The sequence below is a fragment of the Numida meleagris genome, chromosome 5 (assembly GCF_002078875.1).
Source record: "Numida meleagris isolate 19003 breed g44 Domestic line chromosome 5, NumMel1.0, whole genome shotgun sequence".
In the NCBI taxonomy this organism is placed as follows: Eukaryota; Metazoa; Chordata; class Aves; order Galliformes; family Numididae; genus Numida; species Numida meleagris.
In genome coordinates, this window is record NC_034413.1 from 38,636,866 (window position 1) to 38,657,803 (window position 20,938).

At 42.4% G+C, this 20,938-nt stretch overlaps 1 protein-coding gene across 1 annotated transcript in view; it reads right to left on the reverse strand.

Annotated features, from left to right (window-relative positions):
* The window catches only part of UNC80 (unc-80 homolog, NALCN channel complex subunit), a 134,154-nt gene that overhangs the window by 16,447 nt on the left and 96,769 nt on the right, over positions 1-20,938 (reverse strand). Inside the window, exons 45-57 of the mRNA XM_021398329.1 lie at positions 19,657-19,925; positions 18,350-18,484; positions 17,450-17,588; positions 16,234-16,330; positions 15,442-15,612; positions 15,138-15,230; positions 13,501-13,536; positions 12,957-13,175; positions 8,566-8,766; positions 6,046-6,169; positions 3,631-3,756; positions 1,686-1,809; positions 740-946 (exon numbers count right to left, since the gene is read on the reverse strand). Coding sequence (XP_021254004.1) covers positions 740-946; positions 1,686-1,809; positions 3,631-3,756; positions 6,046-6,169; positions 8,566-8,766; positions 12,957-13,175; positions 13,501-13,536; positions 15,138-15,230; positions 15,442-15,612; positions 16,234-16,330; positions 17,450-17,588; positions 18,350-18,484; positions 19,657-19,925 — 1,941 coding nt within the window. The remainder of the gene's footprint in view (positions 1-739; positions 947-1,685; positions 1,810-3,630; positions 3,757-6,045; positions 6,170-8,565; positions 8,767-12,956; positions 13,176-13,500; positions 13,537-15,137; positions 15,231-15,441; positions 15,613-16,233; positions 16,331-17,449; positions 17,589-18,349; positions 18,485-19,656; positions 19,926-20,938) is intronic.

Sequence of the window (20,938 nt, forward strand, 5' to 3'; positions counted from 1 at the left end):
TGATGGGATGGCCAAGACATTGCAGCCATCACACATCTGTATGCACGTTTTTCAGCACAGGGAGCAAAATCAGTTGTGAATTGCCAGTTTTTCCATCAGTGGCACCCCATACCTCAGCTACAGGTTAACAAAGACCTGAACATGTCTTTGGGTAAGAGCCCTCACAAAACCAGACACAGAAGCTGTGTGAAGGAGGGCCCCCCGTATAGCTCTGATAACCTGCACTGCTGCTGGAGCTCTGTTTCGATTATTTTCTCTTTCCTTTCACCTGCGGGTCATATGTGAGGAAAATGTAGTACTCCCTCGCAACAGCATACAGTGAGCAGGGGGAATATCAGTCAATAAGGACTGCGTGTGCACAGGGCCGGCAGGCAGGCAGACTGCATCACATTTTACCCCAGCTAACCACAGGCCAGTGAAACTGTGACACGAGGGGCTGGTAGGTAGGTTGACTTGCCTTTTGTGGCTATATCCTGGCATTATGAAAACTGAGTGACATCTATCTGTGGTGCAGTCTCCTCCATCTGCAGTGCAGACACCGCTCACGTTTCAATACTTCCCAGAGTTACTCCTGGCTTCACACTCTGCCATGGACCTCTTTGTTCAGGGCGAGATCAAAAGCAGCTCTAAAGAGCTCAATTAGCTCCTGCCTGAGATAGTTTTCTTTGGTACAATCTACAGTCTTTAATGCTCCATTTAATCTGTCTCTTCCCAGCTGTGAGCAGAAGCTATCACTCACCCAGGTAGGCAGCCTGGCTGGTGGACTCTGCGAGCCCTTCCCGCCGCAGGTCCTTCCCCGCATCCCCCGGGGTGGAACAGTGGGCAGGGGAGCTCTCCAGCATAAAGTTCTTGCTGCGGGAAGTGCTGATGATGCGAGGTGGCAGGAGGATATTGATAACAGTCTGGAGCAGCAGCAGGACCTCAGGCTGCTCCAGCCAGGGGCTGTCTGAGATGCATTGGGAGGGGAGAGAGAGAGAGAGAGATCAGGCTACATCTCAGCAAAGATTCCCAAAGATCCAGACCCTGTTCCGTTCCAAAATGTGAGGCAACCTCAATTGTCCCCTAAGCCACAACTCCGTCCCCCACACCTTGTTATGCTGTTTCTTCTCCTGCAAGCAAAGGCAAAGTTTATTTAACACCAGCACAAATACACACAAACACAGAGCCACACAGCACAACTAAATGTCCCATTCAGTGGTCTGATGATCTAATTTCTTTTTTTACCTCCCCCTTTCCCTTCTTCTTTGCTTTTGTTTGAGGATTTACCAGCGATCACCCTCTACAGAAGAAAGCAAGGAGCAGGACTTGTGCCAGACAAGTGGCATGGATTGGGTTGACAGCAATCCACAGGGGCACACAATTTCTGTGACCTCTGCTCCCCTCCGGCTTTTGCTACAACAGCTTTGTCTTGCCCTGCACTCCAGTTTCAAAAAAGGAGCATGTCTGTGAAAGACCTGACCCAAGAACCACGGCACAGCTGAAACAAAGAGCAGAAACAACTTTCCCCAGTGAGACTCTTTCCAGTCTCAGACCCAACGGGCACTTAGCTGACACACTGTAAGTGACAGGAAAAAAAAAAAAAAAAGAAATAAAAGTTAAAAAAAAAATCAACAGAGAGCAGGGAAAGTGCAAACATCGGTTGTCAGAAAAGGGGAGAAAAACTCTTTTTGTTAAATTAGTCAGACCTTTGCTTCCAGATCCTACTGTGAGCACAAATGGAATCAGTAGGTTTAAAAGCATTCCTTCCCTTCTTTCCTGATTGGTGAATGGGGAGACGACATGGCTTAGGGGGAAATCTTCTTTCAAAGCCTGTGCAGTAATAATAAGAAAGGATTAAACGATTTCATCAGCAGATAACTCACACAAGTTACTGTAGGGAATGGCGATCCCCCAGGCACCCTGTTTACACAGCACAACACAGGCACTGATGACCTGATTGAATTAGAAGCCCTGATACCACTTAGGAGTAAAGGGATTTCATAGAATAACCTAAGTGTCACCTGCTCTTGTCATAACCAAGAGGTAAGAAGCCCGGATTCCTTACTCACAGACATTAATAATATCAGATGTATACCACAGGAGTTGGCTGGGGGTTAGTCCCAAACTCTGTACTGCTGTGACCAGAATTTGACTCTGATTACGGGGAATAAAAAAAATGAACAGAGGAAACAGCACAAATGATACTATCTAAATATTCTGCTGTTTGAACATGGAGGTTATTCCCAAACACATTTTTTGTTCTGTCTCACTTTGTGCTGCTCTACCACCTTCCCTAACATAGAGAATGAACTCCTGAAAAATAAACAAAATGCAGATTCACTTTCTGGCATTTACTGAGGCCTAAAATGAAAGATCTTTCATCTTCTTTAGAAGAGGTAACACAAATGACTGCTAGTAGAACCTCTGCTCATTTACAACTTCCCAGTTGCTATAAACTTAGCTGTGAAATGCAACTGAACTTTGCAACCCCTCAAATTTGCAGATCTGGGCTGACAGATTCCAGAAAATGCTTTTTAGTGAGATGTGAAGTACTTCCATTTCATATCCTTCTGCAATTGTAAGGAGTATGGCTTCTCCTGTGTTTTCTTGATGTTTGGTTTTCATTCGACTTAAAACCCACGGAAAGAAGGAGTGAACAGGGAGGAGATGATACTAAAAATGAAAACTCCGAATACGGTTTAAAAATGACTATTTTGGTATCTGTTTTTAAAAAAAGATAATTTCAGAGAAGGTGAGGGTGGCCCTTTTTTGATTAATGAACCTTTACCTCAGAGCTGGAAGAAATCTGTGCTGTCTGCGAGCTGCTATCAAAAAGTCCTTTTGTGCCTCATGATCTGAGAGACAGCACTGGGTTTTCATCCTTCTAACCCTTCCCAAGCAGCCCCACTTCCCAGAAATAGCTGCTGAAGTATCCAACTGGATGTGTCAATGTATATTTAAAAATGCAAGTTGGAGCTAGATTAAGAAACTTGTCTCTTCGTTCTGTTGCTGCCACAGTCTCCACTCTATCTGATTTCATGCCAGTGAGGACAGAGCAAAGGATATGAGGGCAGAAAGATTCTGTAATAGTTGTGGCACTGTCATGAGAAAGGAACAGTGATGAATTTCTCCAAAAGTACAGGATGGGTTTGTTATTCTGTTCAAGGATGTTACTGAGTCAGCAGCTGAAAAGCCTAAGTTGCCCTGCCTCTTTGAGTTGGCACACTGTGACTAGCTCTTACCTCTCAGTTATGCACATGCACTCAACAAGAAAGGAGACTGGGTTGCATGGACGTGACCCAGGCACATCTCCCCATGGCAGAAGACTTATGCTAGCTTCTTAGATACTGCAGAGAATCCTAATATGCTCATCAGAGCCTTTAACAGCATTAATCAGCTAAACTCCCTGGACATGAATTGGCAGTGTTAAGCTGATGGATGCCTGCTGTGGAGCTGGCCCCAACAGGTCAATTCTGAGCTCAGCTGAAGTTGTCAAAAGAATGGGAGAATCTTAATGTTGCTTCTCTTTGATTTTTGGTGTATGTTCCACAGTTTTTGCCCAGCTTTTGCAGAAACACAACAGAGCACCGATGAGGTGGTGTCTCAACCGGAAGCTAAAACATGCCTGGCCACAGGCCAGGGCAGACACACCTGTATCTGCAATGCTACAAGCCGGACAACAGCTGTGCTGAAGGGCAGAGGTGGCGAGAGATAAGGGCTGAGATGAAGAAGGGGTAATCCGTCAGCCACACTGGAGGGTCCTACCACTCCCATCACCTGCAATACAAACAGAGCACATCACCACAACTGACTGCTTACAGTTTAATCCATGCCATATCCTCCAACATCAGTGAAATGGAGGGGCCTTCCATTTGAGCACTGGGTTGGGGTGGCTCTAGGAGAACCAGCCCCCCCCACAGTGGTCCTTGTGGGAGATGGGGCCAGTGAAGAGGAGTTCTAGCAGGGAAAGGAAGGGGAGAAGAGGGAACCAGCAAGGATGGGAGGAGTGCACAGGTAGCTTGGTACATTTACAAATGTACCCAGTACCAGCCCTGAATGACCAGCACGGGACTGGTGGAACAGTTTGAGTTGGAGGATACGTCATGTAACGACTGTAACAAATAAAATATGTCATCAAAGCAAAAAGTCTGCATTGAAACTGGATATTTTTCCATTCTCTTGCTGATCTACTGGAAAAATAATGTCCTAAGTCTGACCCAAGCCAGGTTTTGTACAATGTTCAGATTCCCCTCAAACACACTCTATTCTTATGGATTCTAAACACGATTCATCTCACCTGACATAAGACTTCTAAAATAGAGTCACCTGCACATGACTTGGTTGTCTGTAATCCCATGAAATATCAGCACAAAAAAACAACAGTTCAAAGGGAGAGTTATATGAACTGTTTTGGATGTTTTCTTCATAAAAATTAAATGACAGGTCTGCATCTGCCTGTTTCTCTCCATGACTAGATACACCTAGATGATAGAAACAGGCAGAAGCTACCTCATAGACTGCTAAGCTTAAAAGGCATGAATGCACTCCACTTTTCCAAATTTGGCTTAGGGAGAAAGGTAGTAACCAGTTTTCTCCCCAAAAAACCAAAGGACAATTTAGAAAGGGAAAAGGTGGAGTCCTTTCTTTTTGTCACTATGGATTATCATTTAGATATTTCCCCATCTTCCTGGCTAATCTCTTTTCGGCTTTGTGATGTAATTGGTCTACATATGAATATTAGTATGCAGTCAGGCGTGCTCCCACTGCAGACATAGTTCTGACAGCTAAAGGTAAGATCCTCTTAACACAAAGAGTACATCTTTTTCTGGTACCTTTCTCTGATGTTCCCAGCCAGCTGAATGTAAGCTCTATGACTACACTTTAGCACTGCAGATCTTTCTGGTTTTTTTTAGAGCACTGGCTCATTCCTAATGCAGGCCCTTTAGAGAGCCTGCTGTCGTGATTCACTCCATATTGTCTGCTTGCCAAACTACAAGTCCATTCTAAACTCATATTCTAGCTAACTCTGTAGCAGCTTCCCTGTTCAGCCACTCCAATTAGCCTGAGCATCCAGATTTGCAGTGCCTCTGAGTAGCCCCTCTGCGTAAACAAGGAAGAAGTCTCATGGACTCTCACTGTTTGGACTTCCATGTCATTGCAGTTAGGAGTGCTGCAGAGGCTTGAAGGACAGGAGCCTTTGTAAACACTGATACTGCATTTTAACTGGTGATAACTGTTTTTAAAGCTCCTCAGAGAGTTTTCTGTTACTGCTAGATAAGGTTTCAACATCTGCATTCTAAGAAGAAAATGTTATTACACCCAGTAACAATGTTAGGGCTGCCTTTCCCGCTTTGTTTGTATTTTTTTCCACATGGCATGTGAGCATGTGTGTTTCTACAAATAGCTGGAGTTACACTGAAATCAAACTCAGAGTTTGCCCCCAGTGTAACAGCTGCAGAAACTACAGTCTATTACTGAATGGCTATATAGGCTCTGTCTGTATCATCTCTGTTGTAACACACTTATGAGCAAAAGTTCTACTGAGAGTGGGATCTGAACATTGTACCATGCAAACCTGTACTAGATCAAGCCAGGGACATTGCAAATAGTGGAGTGAATCCACCCATGTAAACCCTTCTAACTAGCCAGACACCTGATGGCCTCTGACAGAGCCATCAGGATCCTTCCCCACTGGAGACGGTAGGTATCTCCAGCATTGGCCCCTCCCCACCTCTACCAGGTGTGTGCAGTCTCCACCACCCCACTCTCCAACTTGCAGCCCTCAACTCTCAGCTCAATCTGGCAAAGGTGGATCTTCAAAGTGGTGCGTGGGAAGCAACGGAAAGAAATCACTTGACCACTGCTTCTGGTCACTGTATCTCCCCATGCACCACTTCAAAAATGAACCTTGCTATCTCTAGTGTCACTTGCAAAGTCCCCTTGCGAGGGGTAAGGGGAACAGGTAAAATGACAGGAATGGGAATGAACTATCATCTTCAGTGCAGAGAAGTCAACAGCAGACTGAGGTTTAGCAAAGGTTCGCAGGGTTGCTGCTTGGCTACTCACCAGATTGACACACACATTGATCAGAGACCTAAGGTGAGGCAGGAAGGATATGATTGGCTGCCTCTGAAGTGTCAAACAAACCCCTTCAATCAAATTGCTGGCAGGCTCCCACTCAACCTGGCGCCTGCAATACAATAGTAGGTGCTGTTAGCTGCTGGCCTCCTGCCCCCCACCAGACGCTCGCAAACATGGCGACCAACACACAGTGACGCCCACAAAGGAAACATTTCAGACAGCAACAATGTCCGAGATGAGCACAAAGTGCGTGACAGAGAGAAGGTTTTACCCACGCAGCTCAGGGAAGCACAGAGCACACTGGGTGTCTGAGGGACCAAAAATGCAGCAGAGATGTCTGCATTAGTGACAAAAAAAAACGCTGACAACAACAATGGTGGATAGGCTGTGATTCATTTCTCCCTACGACGGTGGATGAAAGAGATTCAACAGACAGCTGTCTCAGGTGTGTCTGTGTGTGGGAAGAATTCTGCTGGGTCATGATCCCAGCTGAGAGTGACTCCTCCTTCTCTTGTGGCTTTTAGATGTTCAGTAAACCCCGTCAGCTGTGAGTGTCCTCTGTAAACTACTTTGCCATCCAGTCTGCTTTGTCACAGTGACTCTCCGAACTTAAGTTGTCCAGCAGTGCAGTCTTCACCTTCCTCACCCCACGTAGGACATCTGATTAATTCCTTATCAACACCAAAGTCCTTCATTCCAGTTCTTCTTCCCTGACACTTCAATTTTTTCACCAAAATAGCTTCCAGGGCTCTTGACAGATTCTGAATGAGTCCCTCCTAACCATAAGCAGATACGTCAGAGACAACAACAAAGTGGCTCCCACCTTTCATCTCAGGGCCAGGCTCTTCAAAGGTAGGGTAGTTCTGAAGCCACTATCTAACTGAGTTCTTACTGGGATGGAAGGACAAGGCTTGAATAACGTGTTTGCTCAAGAATGAGCAATACCCTAGTCATATTCCCTCAGAAGACTTCCTAGAGATAAAAGGAGGATCAAGCGTTTGCTGGGTAAGTTCTAGCGTATTCAAATATACACCTCATTTTTCAGCACCTAGTGTTCCTAAATCTACTCCAGGATAGTAGTTTGTTTTTGTACATGTTCTTACACTACTCCCATCAGATTCAGGGTGCCCACAGGAGGCAGTATGTAAGATTCTGGAGTAAATATCCCAATGGATGGCTTCTAGGATACGCCAACCAGCAATGTGTGATTTCTTTTCCATCTCTAAGAGGCTTAAATTATTATATCTTGCTTAAATTATGCTTAATAATGCGTAAATATAGTTACTGCATCTGGTCAAGTGGCTCTGCTGCCTCTGTCCCTGTGCATGTGGAATAACAGTTTCATCTAAGCACAGGTTCAAACACAGATGGAGGGAATATGAGGGGAATTTTAATTTATAAGCATTTGTTTCACTTAGATAAAAAGAAAGTTGTTCAAGAACAAAGAAGACCCTTAAGCTGCCTTTTGAAGCAGAAGAAAGTATGAGCAAGAATATAAAGAAATGGCAAGAAGCAGGCAAGGCCTTTTGAAGAATCAAACCAGCGGGAAGGGGAAACATCACTATTTCCAGCTCTAAATTCCCCACAAGAGCAGCAGTTTCTAAAACAAGATTGTTAGCCAAAGGGAAGTGATAGGTAGGGATGCCAGAAAGAAATCGCCTTCGTATTCTTTGCTCCACCTTAGTTGTGTACACATGATTCCCACAAGGACCTGAAGTTGTGTGTCTAAATCCCAGATTCTGAAGTTCTCTAACATAATTCGGTTTCTCAGTTCATATTGCTAGCAAAATGACTGACTGAAGCAGTTGAGGACATTTGTCTACAAGGTTAACTGAGACCAGTAACTCTTTTCACTAAGACCTTTGGAAAATCTGCAGGATTGAGAGATTTTACACTACCCAGACTGGATTTATATCTCTGCCTCTGAGGTGGAAACGTTCAATTTTGAACACTTCTTGAAGTCAGCAAGGCCTGTATCACAACACTACTTCGTGAGGCACCAGGGTTTCACTAGTCACTGACTGGACTCAATTGCTGCAGTTCTGCTCCCTTTATGAAGGAACACTGAGACGCTACTGCATAGCTCCAGACTACTTTTATCTTTACAGAGAACATAATAGTACTTCTGTGAGAAGGTATTCTTGAAATACTCTTGCTACAGTTCAGTTAACTTTCCATTAAAAAAAAAAATCTCCTTAACTCACAGCTAAAATAGAGGGCAGAAGGTACAAATCTGATGACGTATTTTGGAGAAAGAACATAACATTTCTGTAAGTAGTAGTTCTCTCTGTAGTTCTTGATAACCATGAATTTCTTTTCTTATTACCGGAAGCCACAACAAAAATGTCAACATAAATGCACACTTAAAGAGGAAAAAACCTTCATTTTCTAAGTTATTGTAAAGGTTCACAGCAACACAACAGTTTTAGTTAGATGACATACCCACACTTCAAGGCTTGTCACATCAGAAACGGACCCCAGAGGGTTTCCATTATACCTGCTTACCTCAGAGTAGGCATCTTGTGAATTTTATTGAACATACGATCCAATCTCTTTAAGATGAGGATAAGGGCAGGTCTCACCGCCTCAGCTGTCCAGTCAGTGATGGGTAACATTTCCATGATGTAGCGCCGGAGACCTCGGCTTTCCATCGTCTGTGTGTCATAAGGTGCCAATTTCAGCAGGGAGTGTGCAATTTCTGCCAATCTAAAATCAGAGTTTGTTAAGAGAGAAATCTAATACTCTACAACTTGCATTTCTTCACACATGCCAGTGAACTAACAGATAAATGATTGCTAGCCTAGCAAAAAGAAATAAAATCGTCTCAAGAGTATATAGGTCTGTGTATTTTTATAGTGATATTAAATCATAGAATGGCCTGGGTTGAAAAGGACCTCAAAGATCATCGAGTTCCAACCCCCCTGCTAAGTGCAGGGTCGCCAGCCACTAGACCAGGCTGCCCAGAGCCACGTCCAGCCTGGCCTTGAATACCTCCAGGGACAGGGCATCCACAACCTCCTTGGGCAACCTGTTCCAGTGCGTCACCACCCTCTGTGTGAAAAACTTCCTCCTAATATCTAACCTACATCTCCCCTGTCTCAGTTTAAAACCATTCCCCCTTGTCCTATCGCTATCCATCCTTGTGAACAATCATTCCCCCTCCAATGAAGGAGGGGGAATGAATAGTTCCCCCTAAATGCACTGAAGGGGCATCAAGAATCGCTTGCATTGCTAAAAACAAAGTAACTGAGCTGTTAATAAGATTAACACACTGAAATTGGTTTTGTGCTTATTTTTCCGCATCACCACACTTCAAGAGGCTCCACTGTGCAATTTTCAGGTGTTAATTTTTGAAAACGAAGTGTCATCCCCTAGGTTTACATAACATGCACTTTGTATGACTGCTCCCTGCAGCTTTGATTTTTTTCTCCTAACACCTCTAAAGATTGTGTTGCTCTTGTTCCTTCTAACCCTCCCAGATGGCCTTGCCAATGGCATTTTCTGTAGACTGTGAAATGCCATGGCAACATTTAACTTGCACTTGCAGCTGGGACAAGTAGCTACTGAAATACTTGCCTTTGTCTACCACAAATCTTCAAGTAATAAAGCCATATTACTTGTAACTACTAATAAAAGAGGTAGAAAATTGCATGTTCCCTGAACTGTCACTAGACTCTGTAGCGGACAATTATGGGATAATCCTACTCATACTGCAAGGTTTCTTCTGAAATGCCTTCAACTAATGGAACATATTCCCCTTGTCTTTAAAATCCACCTAGCAAAATCAAAGGCAATGAGTTCGTTAGATTAAACAACTTTGTCCTATTGTAGAGTAGATCTGTTTTCTTAAACACTGCAAAATTCAAACCATATAATTATGCTTCTTTCCAGTAAATCAATATCGATAGTACATCATGGTATATTGAATTTTCCTATCATTATGAAGTGTGAGATCCATCTCATTCAACTTGAGATGCCACTCTCGATTTGTCTTCTGGCTCTGTTCATGAAGAAATAAGCAACCTGGGAAATGCTGATCTTTCTGAAGTACTGAGATAAACAACCCTTTTCACTGGGTCCAAAAAGATCTTTATGATTTCTTCAGACTAAATATTTCACTTTTAAATGGCTAAAGTTAGGTGAGATGAACTCTGTCTGAAGTGAATAGCCTATTATTTTGTTTTCTGAAGTCTCTGAAATGGCATCTGACAGCCTACAATGACCATGGCTGTCATATCACATTCTGGTAAATCTGCTGTCTAGTTAGAAGATTGTTTCCTTCAGCGGCTAAATCCTGTTAGTCATTTAACTGACACTTAGAAAATGTATTTATGTAAGAATCAGGATGATGTTCCTTTTATTTAGGAACTATGATAAAGCAATTCTTGTTCCAGCCACAATAAGGCAGTCGTTTCTAGCACTTTCCAGGAGACATGAGAGAATCGGAGCACAACTCGTCATCTTCTGCAAATTAAACCATTAGCTTTACTGCTGTAACCTTTGACCTTGAAAGACCCTATCTCTTGAAAATAATGCAGCTGCTAATGTGTTCCGTGACTGTTGCACTGAAGTCTCCTGTCAAGAAAGTATCTTTCCAGAAAACAGACCAATAGTACCTTCTGTACACATGCATTTAAGTTTGTTAAACGCGTCTTTTAAGAGAGGGACACAACATTGCTAAAGAGCAATTAAGCTTAATCTATCTGGATTATTAAAAAATGTAGAAATGAAGTTCCTGCATTTCTGTTAAATAGCAAATACTTTCAGTTAGTACACTTAGTACACTCAGAGTGTTACATGCAAATGTAAGACTAGGACTGTAATGTAATATGGAAAAAACAGCAAACCCTTTACCGCACTAAACAACAACAAAAAAAAATCACTCATCAGACATGTATTTCTTGCTCTCACTGAAGTCATAAAAGAGCCCAGTACAAATATATCTAACTAAGGACATAATGTGGCCTGAGAATCTCACCTTTGTTTCCTAACATAAGATTAAAGTTCTTGTCTCATATTGCTAAGAGTCACAAAGTTTGCAATGTAATTAGTATTAATTCCTGATGCTTACGCCCCTTGGAAAAAATATAAAGGTGGCACTGCAAAAGCATCCACGTCCATGAAATTTTCAGTTCGTTTGCAGCTAAGCACTACACAGGAATGACATGCATCTGCACTAACACACATCTCCTGTTTAAAATTACCCTCTAAATTGCTAAGTATTTGCCAGAGCGGGGAAAGAAAATCCAGTTCATATGCAAGCACACAAACCAATCAAAGAACAACTCCCGACTCCCCAGCGAATTCGGGCATTTGTTAAGCAAGACCTAAATTAATACAAAACACAGATCTCTAAATGTGACAAAATCTGTTAGCTAAGGGGCTTTGCCATTTGTTTTCAGGGCGTGAATGTAAAAGGTAGAAATGTTTTTTCATGGGTTTCCTTGGTCCAGAGGGCAGGAACAAAACTGGTTCAGTGCACTGCTAGCATTTGTCTCCCTTCAGCTTGCTTCACAAGGCTTTCCTGGTGAAAAAGGTATAAACATCAGGCAAAGGAATTTCCTGTGAAGATGACTGAAAAACTACCAACAGAATCAGGTCCGGTCCCTCTTTTCTCACCGCCCTTTTTTTTTTTTCTTTAGCATCTGGACAAAACTTCTCAGCAGCAACTTACCCGTTTGTGGTTACCATGAACAGCAAGCATATAGTAGCACAGAATGAGGTCCAAATTATTAGAAGCCTTCACTCAGCTCCTTCTAGGTCAGCACACCACAAAACAATCTATAATGAGCATCCAACCAGCCTGCTGGGCTCACTGCTGCACATTTTAAAAAATCTTGTTGTCATGGTTTTATGATTTTCGGTTATTGGTATTCCACATCATAACATCATGTAGTGAATGTACCTGGTTCTCAGAAGAGAAGGACTACTACATTCCCCACGGCACTTTGCTCCTCTGTTACCATTTTCCAGCCGGAGGGAAAAGATAAAAGCTCGCAGTATAAAAACTTGCAGATCACGAGACCTCGTCCCTTTTTCCGCCGTCTCTCGTCTTGGCAGCACCTCGCTCTCCAGCCGTCTTATCGTCGGTAGTAGAGTAAGGCCTACCTAGATTTTGGGACATTCTCTCTCTCTGTATTGAATTTATCAGCTTAAATTGTAATTATATTGTATTATAGTGTGTTGTTTTGCATTCCGATATTTTATTTAGTAAATTAGTTTGTTTCTCCTCAGATTGTTGCCGCTGTTCTTTGCTCTCAGGGCCATCTCCCTACCCTTTTCCCCTTTCCCCTTTTCCCGGGACGTGGGCCCTTGGGTCCCCCGTCCCCTTTGTCACGGAATCGGGCCTAACGCCCGTAAACCGACGACACTTGTGCTCGTGCTTTATCACACACTGAGGTGATGGTCCTCTAAATGCCTTCTACCCCATCCTCCACCATATTCCAGGCATTTATGCCAAAAGGTGCAGAGGTTATTTTCCCCATCTCCATACTTGCTGGCAGCTCATTCTGGTGCACAGTGTCCCAGGAGAAGATAAAAGCCCATTCAGCCAGATAGGCAACTTCCTCATCCCTTGCCCCAGAGAGGCAGTTTTACCTACTCTGCTCCTCACCACAACTTATTCTGATGTATCAGATGGGCCTCCACTCCTGTTTCATTTCCTGGAGATGGGGGTCTAAACAAGACCAAAGGAGAGCTTATGAAACCATTCTTACACACATGCAGCATGAGGTACAATCTAAAGAATGTCCAAAGCGTGTGTGATTCAGAGAGCAACATGCAAGCCTACACTAAGAGAAACTGATTCAGTCTTTTTGCTATTGTGAAAAGTTAGGAGCTAAAAGAAATGAATCCCCCTGAAATAAACAAGTAACAGCAGAAAGCCTGTGGAATACCTCATGTGTGACTTCACATCCAGCAATTCCAGAGAGGTGACTCTGGGCTCTCCAGCCAGGTTCTGCAAAATCTTCAGCCTTGGACCACAGTGCTTGTAAAACTCAGTGCAGATATTCAGCAGTGACTCCCGTGGTCTCCTGAACTCCTCTCTAGCAATTCGTTCATCCAGTTCTTCTCGGGGAAGACCTTGGCCCTCCTCCAGTAAATGAAGGTTCTCCCTGGAAGATACAAAATGAGAAAAAAAGTAAGTGTTGCATACAGTAAAAGAACAGGTATAAATTCTAAAACCTCTCCAGTTTGTTTTGCAGCAGATGCTTTCATCTGCAATTGAAAATAAAAATAGTTGCACCTGCAACTAAAAAAAAGGGAAATTATCATCTGCGAAGTCTTGTTAGGAATGAAGAAAATGAACTATCCTTTGCTGTCTTCCTCTGAAAAAGGTTGCCTGTCACAGCAACAGTGGGTGGGGCCCAATGAACCTGGAAAGTGCTGTAGAGCAGTTCATCACATGTCAGAGAAGGCTGAGTGAAGATTTTACTGTACCTGATAAAGTGTAGTTTGGCTCCCTGTTCTGGGTACCTGGGAAAACAGAAACAGTGCAGTTGTAAAACAGCAGCTTAGGAATGCCTGAACTGTGCCTTGCTGCAAGAGGGTGACAATATTCTAGCCCAGGGTTCTAGCCACTAGCTGCTAGCAGATGTCTGTTGCAATGATAGGAGAAGAAATAAGGGCAGGAAAACTGGAGCGGTGCAAAAATGTTTTTGGATCTGAGATTGAATGCTTGATAATGAGAAATATCTGGAAATTTAAACCATCGTGTTCAAGTCACACAGCACCGGGAGTCTCTACTTTGCCTGTCAGCAGATATATATTAACTGCTTTCCAAAGTCAGCAGGCAAATAATAAAAGGCACTACTTTCCATTACACCACTACAACCAAGAACATTCAGATCCTGGATTGAAATACAAATCAGTGTTGGATGCACTGCTGATACTCCAAGCCTGGATGAAACAGTCTTAAAGAGTAAAACCCTGATTCCAGGAGTTACTAACCAAGATGTGTACACTTCACATCTATAAAGTGATATAATAACCCTTTGATGATTCATGTAGAAAGGGATTTCTGTCTCCCTTCAGTACAAAAGAAGACAGGGAACAACTTGGAAAGCATGACTTGCCAAAAACATATTCCTGATTTACAGTCCAATACAGTTGATGGTACTTCACTGGCCTATTGGCTGTGCACAGACTTACTACCTGCTCTTACCAACAAAAGAGAATTTAAGAAGGAATACTCTGCTCAGAAAGAACAGCTACTCCAGATTTTGTAACAAGATTTCTCAGGCCCTTGCTCTATGGCTGTATAAATTGTCTAGTGGCCTTATTCTCACAGCAGTCTAATCTGAATGGCCAGTATGACAAAAGAGCAGTATTACAGTCTGCTAGCATCTCCTTCCTTAATCCCTTTCTCTGTGTGAAGTTATTTTTCTTGTTATATTTTTATAAAGAGAGACAAAAATATTTCCAGTCATTCTTCCCTTTCTCTCATATTCTACGCCATCTTTTCCTTTGCTACCTGTAACCCGCAATAAAACAAAAAACCCAAGCCAAAATGGAGGCAAAGGTGATATCAAGAGACCACAGGAAAGGAAAAAAGGCAAAATAAATGGATGAAAAGAAAACTAGAGAAGGTGCTCATTTCTGTGATTCTCAACAGACATACAGTTTGAGGTCTTATTGATGCTCAGTCACTCAGGACAAGGCCAGAAGGATCAAATTCTTTTGCTACTCAAGTGGCCTCTGTCCAGTGGCTCTTTGACAGCGGACTTGAAAGGAAGCAAAGTAGTGAACTGAGGGACACAGTTGCTTTGTTGGGATACTGCTAGAGTGCAAAAAGGGAAACAAAAAAGGCTACTGAGCGTCTTCTGTTTTGATATTCTGGTCTTCTATTTAGTAACATGGTTTTAAATGAGAATTTACAGTGTTGGAGATTTTGGTTATTGTCAGAAATTCATTTCTGGAATGTGTGCTCTTTTTATCTATTTTCTCTCACAATATCTAGAGCACTTCCTCAGACAACTGAGGAAGCACTCTGCACAGACATCATCTTACTCCAAAAAAAAAAAAAAAAACCAGAAAAGCTGCTCAGAAGAACAAGAAAGAAAAATCCACTGACTTACCTGGTGTTCACACCTGCTGACATGGTGTGGTTAGCTGCTGTGGTCCCTTTATGGCCTTGGTCACATCGACTCATCTGTGGGGCTGTCATAGGCCTAGCAAAGGGAAGGTGAGTAACATACTAAAAACTGTATCTAATAAGTGCGCTGAAATTCTGCTTGTGGTCTATTGAAAACTAGCATCAATTTTACCAAGTCTTAACCTCAATCGTGATACAAACTAACTCAAATATTGTGAGCTCCTGTTCACTCCTTTTCCCCAGACTGATGAGCAAAAGCATTCTGAGACCTCTGAAGTGTGAGTTACCTGGTGAGAACTTCTACACTGTATAAGAGGGCCTGCAAAGAGGTGGCAAGTGCAGCCATAGCAGCAATCTCCTCACGAGCTGCTGTCACAGTCTCCACTTGAGAGGTTTGTTGCTTCAGTTTCTGCAAGTAACAGGGAACCAATGCTTCCAAGACCATCAGCATCTGGAGGCTGGAAAAATAACCAATACATTGTCTGTCAATCCTGTCAAACCTGAAACTCGCATCAGGTGGAGAATTCAGATTCTTTCTGAAGATCCCTGGAACTCCCACTGGCCTGTGATTTCATTGCTTCTCACTAAGTAAGCAGCCTTGGACCAAAGAAATTCTTCTATGAGGGGCTTCAGGGAAAAATGAAACAATAATAGAAAGAGTCTGAACTTTCAGGCATCTTCTGAATAAGTCATCCATTTGCAGACGTTCATTTTCCTTTCCAAAAACTCCCTTCTCCTCTGGTTTCCTCTTAGAGACTATCCTTTTTGCTTTCCCCTCTCTCTGCCTCTTCCTGTTCTTTCCAGCTGCTTGTTTTTGCCCCCCAGTGCCTCTCTGACAACAGAAACCTTAAGAACACAGTGTGACCCCCATCTGGAAATACAGCCTACTTGTTGCTGCTCGACTGCCACCCAGCTCAGCATTGCATCCAGCAGCTAGCTGGAGTTGGAGCTGGTGCCCTAGGAAAGGCATCAACAGGCAGAGACAGCCTCACAGAGAAGCCTATGGCATGATTTCTCATGCCATGTGCAACTTTTAGGCCTTTTCTGAGTCTGCACAAACCAAGAAAATAGACCAGCACCTTCTGAATGACTCAGGAGCATAGGCTACCACTGTCACACATAGCTTGATGGCTTCACTGATTGAAAAGGTCAAGTCCTCATTCCCATAGCAGAAGTCTGAGGGAATAAAACAATATGAGAAAATTAGCACACAAACGTAACAAATATGAAATGAGCTAGCACACTCCTTTCTTTCCCCCATTTTCATTTGTTTGTTTCTCATGTTAACAATCCCTAATAAGCTCATGATTTTTGAAAAAAATGAATCTATAAGACAGAAGGGTGCTGAACTCTCAGAACTCAGTAGGTGAGAAACAATTCTTAGTATAGGTCAAATCACTGCTGAGCATAAAGGCATACAGCTGCTACTGCAGTCATGTTTCAAACATTACCCATCACAAGCAAATTCTTAAGCTCATATATGATGAAGACACATCAGCTTTAGAAAGATTTTTGTCTTTTGTCTGCTTATTCCTAGATGTTTCCACCATACTAAAAATGACACTGATGCACCACTGATGGCAGCATCATAAAATTCCAGTATAAAACAAAGCTTTAATGCTAAGACTAGTTCCTTAAATAATGCTGATTTTGGTGAAAGCGTAAATTTGAAAAATAAGTCAAAGATCCTTACAAAAAAATCAGACAAAATTATTTCCCTGCAAATCATATAGCAGCCAAATTTTTAATTGCTGCACTGTACGGCTAACTACCAAGAAACACAGTGTCTTGGATACACCACACAGCCATATATATTCTGTTTTCTAATAAATCAGCTCCCCTCCTAGAACTCAGCACGACTGAATGTCTGAACGGCATCCATCAGCTACTAGTCATAGTCTCCCCACAGGAGAGAATGTTTTGGTTTCCTGCCAGTGTGGAACAGAGGAGAGGATGACACTGATCTTGTCAGCATGATATAGTTTATTAGCCATCTTTATTCTTCACCCACACATGATAAAATTCAAAATGCCAGGGGCTAGCTTCAGACTAGTAGGCTCAATGCAGAAAAAGGAGCTTTGGAAAAAAATAAATGAAAAATTCCTTTCCTACAGAAAATATCTAGCGTGTGGTGGTAATAAAGTCATCCTTAAAAGATTCATGAGGCATAAGAAACAGACATTACTGCACTCTGGAAGAAGAAAGAGACCCTGGATAAAATAAGCTGCATCAGATACATGTTTAATCAATAAAAAACAAAACAGAATTAATGAATAAAGGATTCTTTGCTGTTACCTAATGACTTGAGAGGCTTTTCTGCTTTCACCAGCTCTAAGATGTCCAAAATGTCTGGAGTATCTCCCTCTAAGGACTGCAGCAGGTCAAACAGGCACTGAGCAGACACTCCTTTGCTGGTTCCATTGTTTGTAGCATCCTGCTTCAATAACACATTTATGGTTGATTTTCTGAGGGCCTCTGTGCACCCTGGGAATCTTTATAGGAGTGTCAGCAACCCTTTTTGTTTTTCTGAGAAAGAGCCCACATGGAGTTCAGGAGCTTACTGCTCTAAAGCAATAAGCCTTGCCTGATTCAAGAGATTGATGCTATAGTGGAGACAATGTGAACACTACACACAGCTTTACTTGCCATAAAAAGCAGATCTTTGCTGCCCTGCAAAGGAGACTGTGCTTACAGTGTACGAGCAGTTAGATTTAGCAGTTCCACTTTAAATTACAATTCCTTTAACAATTTTTAACTCACTATAACGTTAAAAATTGATTAGTGAGGATTTCAAAACATGGCTAGTCCGGTCTTGGAGTTCACATGTACTAAAACTTGGCAATAAGCTTTCTGTTCCTATTACTGCATTCTAAGACAAGATTTATGTTGAAAGACTTGCAAATCATTATCGCCCTTTTATAACCTATTTGTACACAGATATTTAAAGTGAAACTATATTTACTACCCTACACACCAGTGGCTTGTTATCTCAATATGCTGTTCAATCAACCGATGAACAGAAGCAAGAAGAAATAAGTTCAGGAAATGGTTCTGTGTAGCACCAACTGCAGTAAGTATGTGTTAAATGTGAACTGTGCTGATGCTCCAGCTGTTTTCTCTTTCTGATCTCTGATGGAAGGCTGGCTGCATACACAGGCTTCCCCACACCAAGCCTAGGGAATGGTTTCTACTCACAGGGAACTCCAGCAAAGGGGCAACACTTGCAAACAGTTGCAGAATAAAGGGCTTGCGATGCAGAACGTAGAACTGGCGGCATGCAAACTCCATTGCTTGGCGTAACTGTGGGTTGCTTTCATAGTCAGAGTATACCTAAATAAATGTAAGATGACATGGAAGTACTACTTTACTCCAGTGGAAGGATTCTTCAACTCCTAATCCCAAACTGAATCAACTACAGCCTAATAACAAGTCAGGAGTGCTGTTGCTTGCAGCAGCAGAATTATTCCATGTATCTTTCACAAGATACAATTCCGTACAGTCAACTCCAGAATGGTATATGATTAGTTTGCTTTTTCTTTTCTATCCTTCAACAGAAAAACACTCGATTCATATTTAGCTACAGAGCTATAATAATTCCAATATTCTGTCCTGCAGATGTGCTACTGAATCAGCTGTTTTCCAGTCTGTATTTATGCAGCTGATTATTCCTTATCAAGAACCTACAACTGTCCAACCCAATCAACATTATCTATTGTTTTTTTTTTCTTTTTCTATATTCAGACTGCATCTCCAGTTTGTCGAGACACTTTGAACTCCTCACCTATCATTCAACACACTGACAGTTCTGCCTACTTTAAAGACATTTCAAGCTTTTTAGAGTGGCATTTCCTTTAGAGCTGGCCACTGAACACATTGCCGAACAAGTGGGATTCATTTCTCAGAGTTATATAAACAGCATAAATTGTTAGGAACAACTTGACTGTGCTTCCTTCTTTTGTCCATTTCAATTGCCTGTCTGCTCATCTCTGCTGATACAAATATCTGGGAGGTTTGGAGCAGAGGCAGTCAGAATTTTCTTGAGGTTTTCCGGATGTAATGCTGAGATTTTATGGTAATGCAAAATTCACATTACAGCACATGGTTCTTGGAGGTTTCTAGAAATGTTTGTGTGAGACCTCTGCAGAAATGTACTCCCTTAGTAGCCTAGTAGGCTGAAGTACATCTTCTACCACTTTTTTAGTACAGTCACAAGCCTCAAGCATGCTTATATCACCATGGTCCATTACACGTCCAAGATTTTGTTTACTTGAAAAAAGGGAAATAGCTAACAATATATTAATTCCACCAAGAAAAGTGGAAGAACCTGCAGGCACCTCCAGTGGAAATAAAAATTCCTCGTAAGTTCTTTTGGATAAATGCAACAGCTCTAACAGAGTTGTGACAACATAAGGAAATTTTTAAGTTTATCCATTAACAGTCAGTTCTATAACAAAGTGCCCATTCTGAAGTCTTCCCTTGTATTTTTCATGGAAACAGCTCACCTGCAACATGCTGGGGAGCACCCACTGGTACCCACTGAGGGAGAAGAGGTGGTTAAAGTGCACAGCTGTGTTGATGACTGTGGCAGCATACTGCCTCAGCAAGGCACTGTCTTCAGGGTGCAGGATCAGGGCACCATTGAAGACATTCAAGAACAGCATGATCTCATCCCCCCAGGGGAACTCGCTTGGCATGCCAAGGAACATCTCTTCCAGCAGCTTAATCCACAAGCTTTTCTGAAGAGTATCGAGACCAAAGAGCTCTTTTCCAGCTGTGGGGGAGAAGACGCAAGAGCAATCAACTCTGTCTAGGACAGCCAGCCTCACAACACTCACACAAGCTAGAGGTTTTTCCAGAGAACCCTCCCACAAGCACTGACCCTAGTTCTGCCTTTTTGAAATGAGTTAATCCATCCTGCACTTCTGCAAGTGCCTACAGAGCTTGAACCAATATCAACTGAAAACAAGACAAATGAAGACTAAGATTGATGAGTATCAAACAGCTCATTAAATCTGCTTCCCACAGTAGGAAATTCTCCTCTTTAAACGTGAAAGCAGATCTGAGCTGAATCTTAGTCCTTTAGGTGTCCCAGACATTACAGGACATTGATGCATAGTTACAATAATGCTTCTGAAAGCAAGTGTCTTTAGGGTCTGTTACAGAACACGTCAGCTCTTAAGACCACTCCGAAACAGTGGTCTTAATTCTCAAGTCAGACTGGAAACCCTACTTGACTTTCACGGTGAAGTTTCTAAAAAAGTGAGCTCCTTCTGTACCCCTGCTACAGAATTTCTCTGATGTTTCAGTTCAAAAACACTGACCCAATGACAGGATGCTACCGTGGAGCACGCTGGCAAATAAAGTCAATGAGAAATCAGTGCAAAGACAACCAGCAGAGTTACAGAAAAATTTGGGCTAGATGAGACAATCAGAGATCCCTTTCTCAGGCAAGGTGAACTTCAAAGCTAATAGGTGTTCTTGAAACTGAAGAAGCCCAGGTTCATTCACCTCTCTTCATATAACAAGTCCCCTAGCTCCTTAACTACCACAGTGGCCCTCCCCTAGACTCACTCTAGTTTGTCAAAAACTCTTGTGTTCTGGTGAGTACACAGCTGGACAAAGTTCCAGCCGTAGCCTCATGCATAAGTTTAATACATGATTATATTCTTGTTTGTGTTCAAAGAAAGCAGCTTTGTCTGGAGGTGTTTAACGCAGTAAAGCCCTTTCTACTGTTATGCTTACAAACCGATAGCTATGTATCATTTTCTCTAGGAAGAGATTTAT